Genomic DNA, 19006 nt, shown 5'->3' with positions numbered 1-19006 from the left:
TATTTCAGCCACACACGTTGCTAACAGGTTTATAAAATCGAGCACACAGCCATGCAATCTCCATAGACAAACATTGGCAGTAGAATGGCCTGAAGAGCTCAGTGACTTTCAATGTGACACCATCATAGGATGCCACCTTTCCAACAAGTCAGTTCATAAAATTTCTGCCCTGCTAGAACGGCCCCAGTCAACTGTAAGTGCTGTTATTGTGAAGTGGAAAAGTCTAGGAGCAACAACAACTCAGCCGCGAAGTGGTAGGTCACAGAATGGCTGAGCGTCCCGCCTCAATCCTATGATCACCATGCGCAATGCCAAGATTCGGCTGGAGTGGTGTAAAGCTCACCGCCATTGGAGTCTGGAGCAGTGTAAACGCGTTCTCTGGAATGATGAATCTCACTTCACCATCTGGCAGTCCGACAGACGAATCTGGGTTTGGCGGATGCTAAGAGAATGCTTCCTGCCCGAATGCATGATTTTGCAATGAGATGTTCGACGAGCAGGTGTCCACATACTTTTGGTGTACTTGTAGTGTACTACACCAAACAGTTTAGTTAGATGTCAAATTGCGCGACTAAGATCTGCTCCGCAGAGTTATCTTAGATTAATATTCCTCATTCAGACTATTTTGAGGAAGTTTATACTAACTACAGCATTTCAAAATGGACAACCCGTACTATTGCTGCTTTTTTCTCGTTTTTCCAAGTGAAGGTCTTTTAAGGGAGTATGCGAGCACACTCATTCCGGTCGGCTCGCAAAGTGTGGCTAGGCGCCAGCCGAACTGAAGCATGCCCACGCCCTTAGTGTGTGTGTGCATGTGTGTTTGTATCGCCTCACAGTCCCCGCCGTTCCATGAGATGTTGTTTAATCATTTTTTGAAGGTAAATTGAAAGTTTGCTTGAGTATTTGAAGATGGAAGGGAGTTCCATACGATCATGGCTCTGTATAATACTGTGCGTTGCCGTGAATTTGTTTTGGACATGGGGACTGTGAAGAGACCCCTGGTGGCATGTCTTGTGCAGTATGTATGGGTGTCGGAGCTGAATGTTATTTGATTATGCAGACAATCTGGAATTCTCATGCTGACCACACCGCTTGTGTCGCGTGCTCGAGTGTTGCAAAATAAATGTACACATACATGTTATTCAATCATTGCACCCTCACTGCTCAATCGAGTCTGCATAGCCAGGCACTAAAATAGAACTTGGTTCTATTTGTGATGCTTCAGGTGCTGCAAATCCCGCCTCTCCCATCTCCTTGTTTGTTTTTAGGAGCATATATCCACGTGCCATCTCCTCATTGGTTTTTAGGAGCCTATACCCACGTGGGTGATTGAAAGATGAATTGAGGTCCACACTCCAGTCCAGTTGGTGGTGGTAATGCACCTTAAAGTTGGTTGCCAACCGCCATATAAAGTCAAAAGAAGAATCCTGAAGGAGGAGAGATTACTAGAAACAAACTTGGTTTACCCTTTTTTCTGTGGATTAATTGTATAGGACCTTGTACAGTTCAGGTAAAATAACAACCCAATGTTTATATCCTGGGACAAATTAGCTAGCAACAGCAAGCTAGCTAGCTAAATTGCTATAAATGTTTGCTTATCGACCTGTCCCCAAATGTATATAGTTGGTTCAGAGTTCGTTTTGATATTTCAACCTGCGTTTCTTGATCGCGTCTGGTGTGGGGGGACAAAATCAGCATGCGCGCGAATAGTGGACGGACACGCGCGAGTAGTCTGGTCAGCATGTAACGCTTCTCGTAAAAAACTACAAGAGAAACAGTTCATCTCTCAGCAACCCTCAACCAGGAAAGACTGGCATGCATGTTGTTGATGTTAGCTCTGTATGTGCAGTTAAGGGCAAAGCGTGCTGCTCTGTTTTGAGCCAGCTGCAGCTTTGTTAGGTCTTTCTTCGCTGCACTTGACCATATTACTGGACAGTAATCAAGATGGGACAAGACCAGAGCCTGAACAACTAGCATAGTTGATTTGTGCCATTTGTGTGTTTTGATACTGACTGTAAGCTCCTTATTTAGAATTCCAATGAGCTCACTGGCTCTGGGTGCCGACATGTGGAGTGTGTAATCATCAGCATACATAGTCATTCCAGCTCTGTGTAAGACCTGTGGCAAATCATTTGTAAAGCCGAGAAGAGTAACGGCTGAAGGCAACAGCCCTGAGGGACAATGCCCTGTATCTGATGTTAGAAAAGCTTCCATTGAAGAACACTATTTATCTATTGGATAAATAACATCAAAGGCTGCACTGAAATCTAACAACACAATTCCATCGATCATGCTATTATCTGTTTATTTTAACCTAATTATATGTCATATGAGTCAGCATACTGAGAAGTTTAATATGATACTAGGAATGGCACGATGCCTTTCATGTCCTGTACCAGCCCACCTGCCTAGCTAATAATGCTTCATTACAAACATATTATGCAACACAATTACAAGGTCTCAGAGACCAAAACATTGGAAATTGACATTTTCTATTTTCCAAGTATGTATCACCTTGACATCCTTCACCTTCATCCGGGTCCCCTCCTTCCCCACAAATATGTCATCTATATCGACCAGTAGGTGTCGCTCCAGGGAGAGAGACAGCTTCTTCCCCGACAGGAAGCCGACCGCGTCCACAAACACCAGCTTGTGCAGCCAGAAGTTGAGGTTGTTCCCAAACAGAACCCTCTGGATGCCGTCGTGGAGACCCAGGTCCTGCACAACGGAGGGGAGCAGCGTGGCCGTCGTACCGAGCGAGGGGACACTCTCAGCGGACTGGGTCTTGGTCAGGAGCACGGGCTCGTAGGTGGAGTGGTTGGACTGGAAGACGGTCCAGTCGTCCCCGGGCAGGGGGCCGGGGAGGGGCTGGCCGGAGCGTGTGATGAAGAGGAGGGGGGACTTGGGATTGACCGTGCAGTCCTTCAGGCCCAGGTTGGAATGGAGGAAGAGGGGGAATCCTTTGAGCTGGGCACTCAGCAGGCTGTTCTCATTGGCCTACAGGAGGGAAATCAATGACAACATCAAGAGGGGACAGCGTTACAACTTCAGGTCCATTCCAGTCAATTCTATTCAGAACGTTGCAGATAGAAATCTGTTGTATTGCACTGAATAGGCAAAACTTCCAATCATGTGGCATAGAATCTTTTTAGCTCTCACTCACCCTTCCTCATGTGGGAGTCTGAGAAAACGCAATGTTATTATATTGTCTAGTTAAAAAAAGGTTCAATTAAAAACACACAAAAAAAAACAATTACGTTAACACTCACCCACACACACAAAAGATGTGCTCATACAAAAAAATATTACTGCAACTTTCGCTCAATGCTTGCTGAGATATTTAACACACATTCCTGTTCAACATTGATGATGGTGCTGACTATCTCTTCAGATGAGATTTCATTGAGATGAACTCTCATTCTCTCCCCGATAGCATTCCATGTGACTACCCCATGAAGCTGGTTGAGAGAAAGCCAAGAGTGTGAAAAGCTATCATCAAGGCAAAGGGTGGCTACTTTGAAATATAAAATATATTTTGATTTGTTTAACATTTTTGGTTACTACACGATTCCATATGTGTTATTTCATAGTTTGATGGTTTGATAGTTTGATGTCTTCACTATTTTTCTACAATGTAGAAAATAGTAAAAATAAAGAAAAACCCTTGAATGAGTAGGTGTGCCCAAACTTTTGACTGGTACTGTAGATGTACTACTCCTCACCTCAGCTCTTTCACATTCTCTCCAGCACAGTGAGATCTATTTCCTTAGGGACGACAGAAAGATAAAGAGAGATGGACAGCTGGAGAGGTGGAGATAGCCAGTAAGGGTGTTTCTAACCTTAAAGAAGCCGATGATGCCCACTCCATACTCCACACAGTACTTGTCCAGCAGCTCTCGGTTCCAGGCATCCAGGTTTACATATTTCAGAATGTTCTCATAGATGACTAGCGTGAAGCGCCCACGCTCCTTATCTGTTAATGTGGGCATGTCCCCTTTACCAGGAGAGATCTCTGTCCGGTAGTGGAAACGTCCAGACTCCAGGATGGCGACTATCTCCTGGCCCAGCTGAGAGTACTGGCTCTCTACAAACACCAGCACCAGGGGGTTTGTCCTCACCCCTCCTCTGCCCCCCTCGCCCCCAGCAAGCCCCCCCGACACCGCCCGCACCGGGAGCAGCCGAGACGGGCTCGCCCGCAGGTCATTGTAGATGGCCGACGCCCCCTCGCTGCCAGCCACGCCCCCTCCTGAGGGCTCGAGCTCCCGTTTGACGCCGTACAGGAAGTATGCGGAGACGAAGACGCTGACGGTGCAGAAGAGGAAGAGGAGGAGCAGGGAGGTCTGGAGGGGGAGGTGGTGGACGAGACGGACCAGCCGACGCAGGCGGGACACGCATCCCAGCATCGTCACGCACAACGCCCGACCAACTGACCTCACTGACCGTCCAACCGTAACACCCAGAAAACAGTCTCTCGAGGGCAACTTGGTGGAGAGAAAAAGTAAATTAGTCCAAAGTCCGTCTTGTTATTTCAAGTGGTCTAGTCGGTAATCCACAGGCTAGAGAAGCAGCAGCTACTGGAGATAGAAATGAGACGGTCTCATGATGTTGGATCTCCCACATGTTGTGCTGCTGATTATGTCACCATGGCAGAGATGTGGGGGGTCTCCGACCGGGGGTGCACGCTGCACGTCTGGGAGGGAGGGGGAGGGGAGTCAAAGTAGAAGAGGGCGGCTAGAGGGCTGGCTGGTCACCTGTCCATCACTGGAACCAGCCAACCACATCCATGTAGGCCGTTGTTCAGGGTTCTTGATTGGTGGTGGATCTTTCCAGGGGAGGGCAAAGGTGAGGTCACAAAGGTCATCCCAATAGCAGCATCCTCCTGGACGATATCTGGTGATGACCTGGAAAGAAACGCAAGAAAGAAATAGAACATCAAAAATCCACATAGAGAATATTGCCTCTACGTAACTCACAGCCATATTTCTTTGGTTTGTTTACTTGTGTGGGAGAGGTGTAGGCTACAGTGCAGGTGCCAGCTCCTCTGAAAGGTCATTTTAAAAAGTAGTTCTTGCCTTCACCTACACACATGCCATCAGAGCTCTACCCTTGGCCCTCACAGACACAGACAGAGAACAAAGCCTAGAGGTGAGCAGTTGAGGCAGTCTGTCCAGGCAGGGCTCTGTGACTGCATGTAAAATGAAGCCATGGCCACTAGCCTCCTATTCCCCATAAAACACACAGAACCATTCTCATCTCTCATCAAGGAGAACTACTTGAGAAATGAGACAACTGTATTATTAAGTATTGCGTTTTTTTCCCTTCTCTCTTCTGCTATCCAACCACACACACACCCCACACGAGAGCAAGACAGACCGCCGCCCTCTCAATCTCAACCATTCATTAATGACCACCATTCTACCCATAAGGATTCATTAAGACCTTGGATCTAATCAAAAATGGATTACCTAACGCAATCAAAAATGTCTTCTTAAAGGGAGGGCATTATCAAAGGTTTATTACCGTACAGAGAGAGAGCAGAGTGCTCTGTGTGGGCCCACCAAAGCCCGACTTTACAAAACAGTAGTTCTCTGACACGGACTGCATTTAATGAGTTATTGATTTCTGACTAGAGTAGCTTGATGAGGGGAAAACCTGATATCATTCCATGGTTCCATATAGAATTCCTCAAGGTATTCCATGAAGGAGAGTTCAATATCATTCCATATAGCATTCCTTGTGGAATACCATGGAGAGAGGCCAAAGATCTCACCATACAAAACAATCAACTGTGTGAGAACTGTACATTTTGGTATAGCGAAGTCCCGCCGGTCTTCCTGCGTCAGTCACAATCTTGAAAGACGCCCCAAATCGCCCTCCTGAGCCGTTCTGCTGCGGCAGAGGAAAATATATCACACTTTCTATGAGCCGCTTCCAGAATTCCCTTCTGAGGACCAGAGTTTTTCAACGTAAAGAGAGGCTGTGAAAAGGACGTGGGTGTGCAGAGAAAGTATCTCTCTAGAGCAGACCAAAACACACAGCCCTGGTATGCTGAAGATTCCCAATCCTTCTGTGAGGAGCCAGGTCCGTGCCACGGCCTATCTAAATAAGATTAGCCGCTACGGCACAGCGCAGAGGTCGCGCAAGAGAGCAGAGGACGACTTACGTCGAGCGAGAGAGAGAGAAACTTTATCACTAGTAGTAACGTTTTCTCAGGTGGGTGGTTACCCTGCTTTGAGAGAAGGTTCCAGATATTACTCGAGCACCGTGGTGGGTTGGAGTAGTCAAGTCCTCTTATTTTCTTTTGAAAAGGGACTTTTAAAAGTCGTTTTGTCTTGATAATCACACTAATGACAGAATGTTATCTGAGGCCAAAGGTCTGAGGGGACAAAACGCTACCGTGAGACTGGCATTGGTGGTGACAGGGGTTGGCGGGCACCGGTTCACAGCAGGATAAGCAGAGGAGAGGAGGGAAGAGGAGGGAAGAAAGCCATCTATCTATGGTAGGTCTTGACCAACTCTCACCAGTTATGACTGGCCCCCAATGTTGACCTTCAGCCTAGGCCACAAAGGACTACAATTACACAAGATCAGAGAGAGAGGGAGAGAGGGGTGACGGAGAGTGAGGGAGGGTGTGGGAGAGAGAGAAAGGGTAGGGGAGAGAGAGAGGGGGGGGAGTGAGCAAGAGAGAGATGGAGATAGGGAGCGCAAGGAGAGCTGGAGGCCTTGGGTATGAGCCTAGGCCTTGTAGCAAGGTCAGGGGGGACAGAGGAGAGCAGAGAAGAGAGCATTAGACTGTAATGTAGAGGGAATAGATAGGTAGCTAGGCACACTAGAGATGCATTTACACTGAGTGGAAAACGCAGGCTAATGGATGTTCAGATCTAACCCTCTCTATCTCTTACTCAATCTCTCGGCCTTCAAAGGAGACTCTAAGCATCCCTCAACCCTTCCCCCAACAAATAATGAAATAAATGGAAAATAATGGCAAAAAGAAAGAAGAGAGAAGACGCATTAATATTTTATGTCCTGAGTGACCTGATGGAATGTGGGGCCGACGTGTCAGCAAGGTAGAGAGAGGCTCTCTCTCCATCCATCCCAGTCTGCTGCTGAACAGAACACAGTAAAGAAGGAATCAGTCCCTTCCTCATGCATAGAGAGCAGAGGTAGAGAGGTAGACAGACTGAGACTAATGTGAATTTAATAGCTAACCTTTCCAAGCTCTCTGACGGGAAGAGCTCACAGTGAATATGAGGGCTGTAATTGCCTGTGAGGATGAAAGAGTTACTAAACGAGGCAACAGACACAGACAGATGGGGAAGAGGGAAAGAAAGACGAGGCAATAAAACGAGAGAGAAAATAGGGAGAAGGACAGAGCGAGAGAAATTAGCAGCAAAATTGTCCGATGCAGCAATCAAATCAGGAATTTACCAAGTGTTCAAAACAGCAATTAACATATTTACCCCATTATTAGCGTGGGATTAATTGTAAGGGCAGAATAAAGTGGGTGCATGTATATAAACAATAGCAGATGACAGCAGCGCTGAGGAGTGTGTGTGTGTACACGTATTTTCCTACATTGTCAGGACCACAATGTCCTGACAAGTCACCAGAATGTCCTGACAATAGAGGAAAACACTTTTGAAAACAGTCCCCATGTCCTAAAATGTATTAAAAAGGTTAGAGTTGAGATAAATAGGATTTGGAATGGGAATACATTTTAGTTTCTTGCAAATGTATTCATCCCCCTTGGTGTTTTTCTTATTTTGTTGCATTACAACCTGTAATTTGAATGAATTTTTATTTGGATTTCCTGTAATGGATATACACAAAATAGTCCAAACTGGTGAAGTGAAATTAAAAATGAAATTGTTTCCAAAAATTCAAAAACAAAAAATATGGAAAAGTGCATATGTATTCACCCCTTTGCTATGAAGCCCCTAAATAAGATCTGGTGCAACCAATTACCTTCAGAAGTCACATAATTAGTTAAATAAAGTCTACCTGTGTGCAATCTAAGTGTCACATGATCTGTCACATGATCTCAGTATATATACACCTGTTCTGAAAGGCCCCAGAGTCTGCAACACCACTAAGCAAGGGGCACCACCAAGCAAGCGGCACCACCAAGCAAGCGGCACCATGAAGATCAAGGAGCTTTCCAAACAGGTCAGGGACAAAGTTGTACAGAAGTACAGATCAGGGTTGGAAAAAAATATCAGAAACTTTGAACATCCCACTGAGCACCATTCAATCCATTATTAAAAATCGAAAGAATATGGCACCACAACAAAACTCCTGCCAAGAGAGGGCTGCCCACCAAATCTCACGGACCAGGCAAGGACAGCATTAATTAAGAGAGGCAACAAAGAGACCAAAGATAACCCTGAAGGAGCTACAAAGCACAACAGCGGAGATTGGAGTATCTGTCCATAGGACCACTTTGAGCCGTACACTCCACAAAGCTGTGCTTTACGGAAGAGTGGTCAGAAAAAAAGCCATTGCTTAAAGAAAAAAAGAAGCAAACACATTTGGTGTTCACCAAAAGGCATGTGGGAGATTCCCCAAACATATGGAAGAAGGTACTCTGGTCAGGTGAGACTAAAATTTAGCTTTTTGGCCATCAAGGAAAACACTATGTCTGGTGCAAACCCAACACCTCTCATCAGTTTAAGGGGAAACATTTAAATGTCTTAGAATGGCCTAGTCAAAGCCCAGACCTCAATCCAATTGAATATCTGTGGTATGACTTAAAGATTGCTGTACACGAGCGGAACCCATCCAACTTGAAGGAGCTGGAGGAGTTTTACCCTGAAAAATGGGCAAAAATCTCTGTGGCTAGAGCTTATAGAGACATACCCCTAGAGACTTGCAGCTGTAATTGCTGCAAAAGGTGCCTCTACAAAGTATTGACTTTGGGGGGTTGAATGGTTATGCAGGCTCAAGTTCTGTTTGTCTTGTTTCTTGTTTGTTTCACATTTGAAAATATTTTGCATCTTCAAAGTGGTCGGCATGTTCCGTAAATCAAATGATACAAACCCCGCAAAAATCCATTTTAATTCCAGGTTGTAAGGCAACAAAATAGGAAAAATGCCAAATTTCGCAAGCCACTGTATCTCCCCAAAAAGTCCTGAAAATTCACGAAAACAAAGCTGTGTATACATGCTTTCCTAAATTTCTGTGAGAGTGAGTAGTCTTTAGCCTCTGGGTGGGTGGTCAGTTAGACCTAAGAAAGGAGAGGGAGGCGGAGGCCTCCTCTGGGCGTCAGCTCTAGCAAAGCAACTCCTTGGCTAAACAATACTAAGGTTGTCTCTCTCTCTCTCTCCCCTCTGAGGCCAGTGCAGTACAGTAGCAGCGTGAGGTGAACTAGCCAGAGGGGCCACTTTTTGACAAATAAAATTGTCCCTCTCCTCTCTGCCCCTCAGGACCTTAATGCCCCCGACCTCCCCCTCCTGACACCCCTCACCACCCGCGGTGCCGCTGACAGGAATAAATTATGACCCTCCCTGTTCCGTCTCGCGATAACTCTGGTAACGCCAGAGTTATGGCAGTGTTCTCCTTCTGTGGAATCAGCATTCCCTCTGTTCTCAATAAATTATAATAATTCACTCCATATACAAACTTATACATATGAACAACAACTTACAGACGCACACAAACAATGACTGCATATCATCTGCCCAGAACTACATGCTCACGCCCCCATCCTTAGTGCCTGAATTATTGTTTGCCACTTGGCCTTAAATTGTGTCAATTTGTTTTAAAAATGAAAAGCTGAAATGTCTTGAGTCAATAAGTGTTCAACATCTTTGTTATCGCAAGCCTAAATAAGTTCAGGAGTAAAAATTTGCTTAACAAGTCACATAATAAGTTGCATGGACGCACTCTGTATGCAATAATAGTGTTTAACATTAACATCAGAATGACTACCTCATCTCTGTACCCCTGTAAGGTCCTTCAGTTGAGCACTGAATTTTAAACACAGATTCCTAACTCAGTTGCCGGAGAGGAAGGAAACCATTCTGGGATTTCACCACAAGGCCAATGATGACTTTAAAACAGTTACAGACAGAGTTTAATGACTGTCATAGGAGAAAACTGAGGATGGAGCAAAAACATTGTAGTTACTTCACGATACTAACCGAAATTATAGAGTGAATATAAAGAAGCCTGTACAGCATAAAAATATTCCAAAACATACATCCTGCATAAAATGTGACAAATAAATTAACTTTATGTCCTTTATGCAAAGCATTATGTTTGGGGCAAATCCAACACAACACATCACTGAGTACCACTCCTCATATTTTCAAGCAAGGTGGTGGCTGCATCATGTTATGGGTATGCTTGTCATCAGCAAGGACTTGGGAATTTTGGGGGGATAAAAAGGAAGGGAAAACCGTAGAGGAAAACCTGGTACAGTCTGCTTTCCAGCAGACACTGGGAGAAAAACCTTTCAGCTGGACAATAACCTAAAACAACTCCAAAGATATACTGGAGTATTTTACCAAGATGACATTGAATGTTCCTGAGTGGCCTAGTTACAGTTTTGACTTAACTCGGCTTGAAAATCTATGGCAAGAAAATGTCTCTCTAGCAATAACCAAATTGAAGAATTTAAAAAAGCAGAACAGCAGAACTGTATGTCCATCCAGCTGGACAGGTCAGTGCCAGGGTCGGAGCCAAGGTGTCGGGGTCAAGGTCAGGGCGGTGTAATCCCTAATGTGTAATCCAGTTAATCTGGACTAGGGTTGCAAAGGGAGGGTATATTACTGGAAACTTTCTAAGATTACAAGTAAACTACCAGAATTTTGGTATCTTTCAAGAATTATCTGTGGTCTATCACAAGACATGTAGTGGCCTTTTTGGGTACTTCAGAGTATCACGTCTCTGTAATTATTTGACCCTCTCTTCTGGCCTTATCACATGTAAAATACTTGAAATAAAGAAATAAGAAGATTTTAAAATAAAAACTTGAATGTCAAGGCAGTGAAACATCCTAAATATAAACCATTGGTGTTTAATAGTTGGGTTTTAGCATGAAATATCCGCCCCAGAATTACATACTTTTATTTATTTTACTATGTCAATGGCGATTTGAGCATGTAAATCTTATTGGGGCAAAATGTGTTTTGGGGGATGCATGCCATCAAAGCCATTACACAACACAACAATAAACAACACATGAATTGCACTATAACGGTGACAAACGGTGCCCACAAACTGTTAGGGCCTACATAAAGCTGTCCTAACAGCAGTCCCAACACCTTACCGCTGCTACACCTGGCTATCAGTGGAACCTTGTCTTGCTGCGAAAAAGTTCATTCAGACTCATTTACTTCCTTTAAAAACAACATAGCTGATATGGCTGACTTGCTTAAACAAATGTGGTTTCTATTGACAATTGAGATGTACAAACTATGGCATAAGGGGACAACAAGCGGATAAGAGGCAATCCGTAATTTCGATTATGACAGTCATGAGCGAGCTAGGACGGATGTAGTCAATATAACTATTTGTTCACCCCTTTTGAAATGTACAGCAACAAAATTCAGAACATGGACCATTCTTACATTGTTCTCTCATTGTCCAATCAAAGCTACTGTAGATATAACATGATTTGATGTCATTTTATCTGTGGCCAACGACCTTGAGCTTTTTTGGATCAGCACTTCTAATGTAACTCTTTGGCAGCACCCAAAGGGGCTTGAATTTTCGAGCTCTACCCTTAGATTTGGCGGTGACATAGTGTCCCCGTGAGTGACAGAACACTGAGCAAATCACTGCGCAACTAGAGAACATTACCAACCCCTACGTACCGTATTTTCCGCTGGCTGCCCAACCATCACAGAAAGCACTAAGCTAGGCTGAAGCACCTGCATTTTGGAGCTGTCTTACTCAAGAAAGCAAAAAAGAGACCAGATTTGTACGCGGCTTTATCAACTCAATGGTTATTTTTGTATATATATATATATATATGTTTTTACATTGTTTGCAAACTGATATGTGACACTCATTAATGCCAAAATAACATGTAAAACAGGCAACCAAGTTTTGTTTTTGTATCTTTTACTTTCGGCTTCAAACAGCTGAAACAACAATATTTTTGGTTATGGAAAATATATTTCACAAAAGTTTGGATGGTACAATGATTTCCTACACTATACTATCTTATTTTGTCACATAAACTGAAATTAGGCAAACTATTAGTTGTAGCAACCAGGAAATGGCGGTGCATTTTCTGCATAGTGCAACTTTAAGTTATTCAAGTAATAAATGACCAAAGTTACGATCGATGGCCGTACATTTTCTGTTAATTACCTAAATTACTGAAGATTCTAGTAACTTTGGTAAATTATCAGCAGCGTTGCAACACTAATCTGGACATTGATGACATTAGGACAGCAGCACATGTGTTAATGACTGGCAGTGGTTCACTATTGGCTCCTTCCATGAAGACTACCAGCCTACTTGTAGCGAGTGAAGGGGGAACAGCCGGACCAGGACTTGAACCAGGGACTCTGCAGTTATGGGTAGAGCACACTACAACCTGCACCATTAAAGTCCATGCAAAGCTTTTCACAAAGGCTGTATGTAGTATGCACATATAGGAAGGCTACACTTCGTATGATAATAATGGCTTTTGAAAGTGTGCAGCTTTGGATTTGCCCATCATAAAGAAAGTAGTGGTACTTTTTACAGCTGAACTAAATCTCAGCATTTGCATTCATCCTGTCCTTTCTATCCTGTTGGAGATTAAGGACTTCAAAAGAAATGGAAAACTCCCTTTTGCTGTGCTGCATTTAAAGCTACAAACAACATGCACACATGGAAATGCAAGCTGGAAACAATAGTTTTTTGACAGGTTGTATTTCAAAGGCAGCGACCGTTCCCTCCGTCGGGAACTAAGCCATTCTTGGCATCCATCAATAAAGAATCGAATCAGATCTGAAATTCCAAATCCATTTCATGCATCCATTGTGGCTGTCGCGATTAAAAGTTTAGGGATGTGAAAAAGCGTGAAGAATAAGCGCGGTGAAAGTTTCTCTCTCTCTGGCTCTTTGCCCATCTGAATGCACAAAGTGGGCGGCATCCCTTTTGGCCACAGTGCAAACATTTACCCTGACTTCCCTTCAAATCAATTAATTTCATGCCTGTTAATTTTGTGGACTAACAACGTAAACATAAATGGCCATGTAGATCTGTCATGATACAACACGGGATGCGTGAGATCAGCAGCATTTGTTCCGGTGCGTCGGGTTTTCCATCACTGGTTATTTGGAAAAACCATGATTCCGCAGGTGTTAGCATCTTTAGAATTTCGGAAGGGGACATTTGGCCCATAGACTTGCGAACAGAAAAGGGTGAAGCTCTTCGTTCCGGTTCCGACCCTTGTTTTATCTCTCCTCTTAACACGTATGGACCCATAATTTAATGGAGCATCTGACCAATTACGCTAGACTTTAGTTCTGAATTAACCGAGATTAGTGAAGGACGGAGGTGACGAAGCTGGAATCGAAACAAAATCTAGTTGGTACCGTGGTTCTAATTATCGAGGAAAGTGAATTTGACTGTTTCTCTTCTTTCTACACCTCATAAGAATTGAACAGCTGCTGAATTATGAAAAACGTTCAGCACCTCAATTTATGTACCAAGACTGAGTTGATTTCACCAAGGATTATATATATATAGAGAAATTCCTCAAATGGTTCGTGGGCCTTCAATTACGACTCTGGCCAAATGAAGATTGAAATGATTGCTTTTAGTGAACAGCCAATAATTGATAGAGCCATTTTTGGCCGACATTAGCCTTTCCTAGTCTATCCGGCCCTTGAGTACCAGTGCAGCCGATGTCCCCTATGTAGCGCGAGAGCACTTATGTTAAAACCTTTGCAAGCCGGCGAGGAACTTCTGGCTGGACTTCATCTTGTTAGCTACCCACTTATCGTGCATATAGTTTCAAGTACACTTGAATAAAAGACACACAGCACGTACACATACTGAAAGAAGGGATGTTCATCTTCCCTTACAAGACTATTCAATACGTATCTAGATACATGGGCTCTGATATAATACACATTTCTTGTTAAACAAACTATAGTTTTGGCAAGTCGGTTAGGACATCTACTTTGTGCATGATGTAATTTTTCCAACAATTCTTTACAGATTATTTCACTTATAATTCACTGTATCACAATTCCAGTGGGTCAGAAATTTACATACCCTTAATTGACTGTGCCTTTAAACAGTTTGGAAAGTTCCAGAAAATGATGTCATTGTCACTCCCTGGCCATAGTATTCTCTATTTTTGTTAGGCTAGGGTGGGCATTCTATGTTCATTTTCTATGTTTTGTTTTTCTTTGTTGTTTGGCTGGGTGTGGTTCTCAATCTGAGGCAGCTGCCTATCATTGTCTCTGATTGAGAACCATACTTAGGTAGCTTTTTCCCACCTTAGTTTTGTGGGTAGTTATTTTCTGTTTAGTGTGTTTTGCACCAGACGGAGCTGTTTCAGTTGTTCTTTTGTTCCTTGTTTGAGTGTTCAGTTTTACCATTAAAATGATGAACACTTACCACGCTGCACCTTGGTCCTCACCTTCTTCCACTAACGGCCGTTACTTACAGTCATGGCTTTAGAAGCTTCTGATTGGCTAATTGACATCATTTGAGTCAATTGGAGGTGTACCTGTGGATGTTTTCAAGGCCTACCTTCAAACTCAGTGCCTCTTTGCTTGACATCATGGGAAAATCAAAAGAAATCAGCCAAGACCTCAGGAAAAAATGTGTAATCTCCACAAGTCTAGATCATCCTTGGGAGCAATTTCCAAGGGCCTGAAGGTACCACGTTCATCTATACAAACAATGGTACGTAAGTATAAACACCATGGGACCACGCAGCCGTCATACTGCTCAGGAAGGAGACGTGTTCTGTCTCCTAGAGATGAACGTACTTTGATGCGAAAAGTGCAAATCAATCCCAGAACAACAGCAAAGGAACCTTGTGAAGATGCTGGAAGAAACAGGTTCAAAAGTATCTATGTCCACAGTAAAACAAGTCCTATATCGACATAACCTGAAAGGCCACTCAGCAAGGAAGAAGCCACTGCTCCAAAACTGCCATAAAGAAGCCAGACTATGGTTTGCAACTGCACATGGGGACAAAGATTGTACTTTTTGGAGAAATGTCCTCTGGTCTGATGAACAAAAATAGAACTGTTTGGCCATAATGACCATCGTTTGGAGGAAAAAAAGGGAGGCTTGCAAGCCGAAGAACACCATCCCAACTGTGAAGCAAGGGGGTGACAGCATCATGTTGTGGGGGTGCTTTGCTGCAGGAGGGACTTAGCGCTCTTCACAAAATAGATGGCATCACGAGGAAAGAAAAGTATGTGGATATATTGAAGCAACATCTCAAGACATCCGTCAGGAAGTTAAAGCTTGGTCGCAAATGGGTCTTCCAAATGGACAATGACCCAAAGCATACTCCCAAAGTTGTGGCAAAATCGCTTAAGGACATCAAAGTCAAAGTATTGGAGTGGCCATCACAAAGCCCTGACCTCAATCCTATAGAAAATCTGTGGGCAGAACTGAAAAAGCGCGTGTGAGCAAGGAGGCCTACAAACCTGATTCAGTTACACCAGCTCTGTCAGGAGGAATTGGCCAAAATTCACCCAACTTATTGTGGGAAGCCTGTGGAAGGCTACCTGAAAAGTTTGACCCAAGTGAAACAATTTAAAGGCAATGCTACCAAATACTAATTGAGAGTTTGTAAACTTCTGACCCACTGGGAATGTGATGAAAGAAATAAAAGCTGAAATAAATCATTCTCTCTATTATTCAGACATTTCACATTCTTAAAATAAAGTGGTGATCCTAACTGACCTAAAACAGGGAATTTTTACTAGGATTAAATGTCAGGAATTGTGAAAAACTGAGTTTAAATGCATTTGGCTAAGGTGTATGTAAACTTCCGACTTCAACTGTATGTGTGTATGTAAATTATGTATGGCTATGGTGTATGTACTATGTAGGCACCTGAGCTGAGCTATAAGGGATACTCAGCATCTACAACCCAATGACCACTATCAGATTAGGGGGGTCAATGTAGCTTGTTTGTTCTGAAATCACCATCAACAACTAATTAAATAGTCATTTTTGCAGATTAAGTGTTTGAGTTAGTAATGTATCTTTATTTACAGGCTTACAAATAAGCCATGACATAGCCAATGAAAATACAGTGCCAGTCAAAAGTTTGGACACATCTAGTCATTCAAGGGTTTTTCTTTATTTTGACTATTTTCCACATTGTAAAATAATAGTAGGCATCAAAACTTTGAAATTACACATATGGAATCATGTAGTAACCAAAAAAAGTGTTAAACAAATCAAAACATATTTTAGATTTTTCAAAGTAACCACCCTTTGCCTTGATGACAGCTTTGCACACTCTTGGCATTCTCTCAACCAGCTTCACCTGGAATGCTTTTCCAAAAATCTTGAAGGAGTTCCCACATATGCTGAGCACTTGTTGGCTGCTTTTCCTTCACTCTGAAGTCCAACATATCCCAAACCATCTCAATTGGGTTGAGGTCAGGTGATTGTGGCGGACAAGTCATTTGATGCAGCATTTCATCACTCTCCTTTTTGGTCAAATAGCCCTTATACAGCCTGGAGGTGTGGGTCATTGTCCTGTTGAAAAACAAATGATAGTCCCACTAAGCGCAAACCAGATGGGATGGTGTATCGCTGCAGAATACTGTGGTAGCCATGTTGGTCAAGTGTGCCTTGAATTATAAATAACTTACCGACAATGAGAACCACACATACGGAGATCATCCACTCACCTACTCTGAGTCTCACAAAGACACGACGGTTGGACCCAAAAATCTCAAATTTGGACTCATCAGACCTAAGGACAGATTTCCACCGGTCTAATGTCCATTGCTTGTGTTTCTAATGTCCATTGCTTGTGTTTCTTGGCCCTTCTCATTGGTGTCCTTTAGTAGTGGTTTCGACCATGAAGGCCTGATTCACGCAGTCTCTGGACAGTTGATGTTAAGATGTGTCTGTTACTTGAACTCTGTGAAGCATTTATTTGGGCTGCAAATTCTGAGGCTGATAGCCGTAATGAACTTATACTCTGCAGAAGAGGTAACTCTGGGTTTTCCTTTCCCGTGGTGGTCTTCATGAGAGCCAGTTACATCATAGCGCTTGATGGTTTTTGCGACTGCACTTGAAGAAACTTTCAAAGTTCTTGACATTTTTCGGATTGACTGACCTTCATGTCTTAAAGTAATGATGGACTGTCATTTCTCTTTGCTTATTTGAGCTGTTCTTGCCATAATATGGACTTGGTCTTTTACCTTCTGTGTACCACCCTTACCTTGTCACAACACAACTGATTGGTTCAAACTCATTAAGAAGGAAAGAAATTCCACAAATTAACAAGGCACAACTGTTAATTGAAATGCATTCCAGGTGACTACATCATGGGGCCTAGTGGTTAGAGCACTGGGCCAGTAATCAAGAGGTTGCTGGATCAAATCCCTGAGCTGACAAGGTAAAAATCTGCTCCGGAACTGCCCCTGAACAATGCAGTTTACCCACTGTTCCCCGGTAGGCCGTCATTGTAAGTAAGAATTTGTTCTTAACTGACATCCCTAGTTAAATAAAAATTAAATAAATAAAAAATCATGAGGCTGGTTGAAATAATTTATATTTGAAGAATCTCAAATATAAAACATTTTGATTTGTTTAACACTTTTTTGGTTACTACATGATTCCATGTGTGTTATTTCATAGTTTTGATGTCTTATTCTACTATGTGGAAAATAGTAAAAATAAAGAAAAACCTTTGAATTGTGTCCAAACTTTTGACTGGTACTGTGTAGCACAAGTCTGGATTTCACCCCATCTCAAAATCGAATCGTTTTGACAGTTTGAAACTTTGCTTAAGGTTCCACGCAGATGTGCAAGATCAGGAAGAGGCGTGAATCTGGGCACAGTGTACAGTCTGACTAGGCTGCTGATATTGCCTGGGGTTATTCGGCATGCAAATTGACTTGTAGATCAATGACTGTCATGCAGTTCGTCACTGAAGGAGAGGATCCATCAGTTGTCACAAAAGATGATAAGTATTTTCAGAAGGTATAGCCTGGGGGTTAAAGGACTAGTAACCGGAAGGTTGCAAGTTCAAATCCCCGAGCTGACAAGGTACTAATCTGTCGTTCTGTCCTTGAACAAGCAGTTAACCCACTGTTCCTAGGCTGTCATTGAAAATTAAGAATTGGTTCTTAACTGACTTGCCTAGTTAAATAAAGGTAAAAAAAAAAAAAAAAAATGTAATATGAGCAAAACATGAGTGAACTGGCTATCTGTCACGTTTTAATCATTTTCTGACGGATGCATGCTACATTTTGATCGGTTTGGGGTCCGTGGACCGATGCACTTTTATCTTAAAACATTCCAATCGGGGCCGACGCCTTTCGGGAAATTGTTACATCCCTAATTGAAAGTATTCATTCATTTACTGATCGACAAAACAAAAGTGCATAACAGGCTACAGCACTTTACTAAACAAGATACCGGTAGCTAGCTAACTAGTTAACTAGCCAGGTAGCTTGGAAAATAGCTTTCATTCAGTAACCGAAAGCTAACGTTGCTATATACCGTAACATCGGTTCACTACCATAAAACTTTATTTGCAATAATATGCGAACCATAAGAAAAAGTAAGTTGATTGTCTCCAAAAATGTTCACTAGGTAAAATTACTGGTCTTATTTAATTATTGACAAACTGTTGCATGTGAGAGAGGACAAGTGTCTTAAGAGTGACCAATCCAATAATATCTATCTGCAGACTGCAGTAACTACACCCAGTGCCCATAACACATCGCGCCCACTGCCATTTAGGGTACTTGCAACAGTACGACGGCGATTAGCTTACGTCACTACAAGCATTGTGTCACTACACGCACATTAGCTAGCTAGCACACATGCCTCGCCCACTAGC

General features: G+C 43.0%; 1 protein-coding gene across 1 annotated transcript in view; it reads right to left on the bottom strand.

Moving 5' to 3' along the window:
- The window catches only part of LOC112220765 (bifunctional heparan sulfate N-deacetylase/N-sulfotransferase 1), an 83071-nt gene that overhangs the window by 7856 nt on the left and 56209 nt on the right, over nt 1–19006 (bottom strand). Inside the window, exons 2-3 of the mRNA XM_024382642.2 lie at nt 3840–4901; nt 2515–2997 (exon numbers count right to left, since the gene is read on the bottom strand). Of these exons, the coding sequence (XP_024238410.1) occupies nt 2515–2997; nt 3840–4403 (1047 nt within the window). The 5' untranslated portion in view covers nt 4404–4901. The remainder of the gene's footprint in view (nt 1–2514; nt 2998–3839; nt 4902–19006) is intronic.

The sequence above is a fragment of the Oncorhynchus tshawytscha genome, linkage group LG21 (assembly GCF_018296145.1).
Source record: "Oncorhynchus tshawytscha isolate Ot180627B linkage group LG21, Otsh_v2.0, whole genome shotgun sequence".
In the NCBI taxonomy this organism is placed as follows: domain Eukaryota; kingdom Metazoa; phylum Chordata; class Actinopteri; order Salmoniformes; family Salmonidae; genus Oncorhynchus; species Oncorhynchus tshawytscha.
This window is presented reverse-complemented; position numbering and strand designations above follow the sequence as displayed.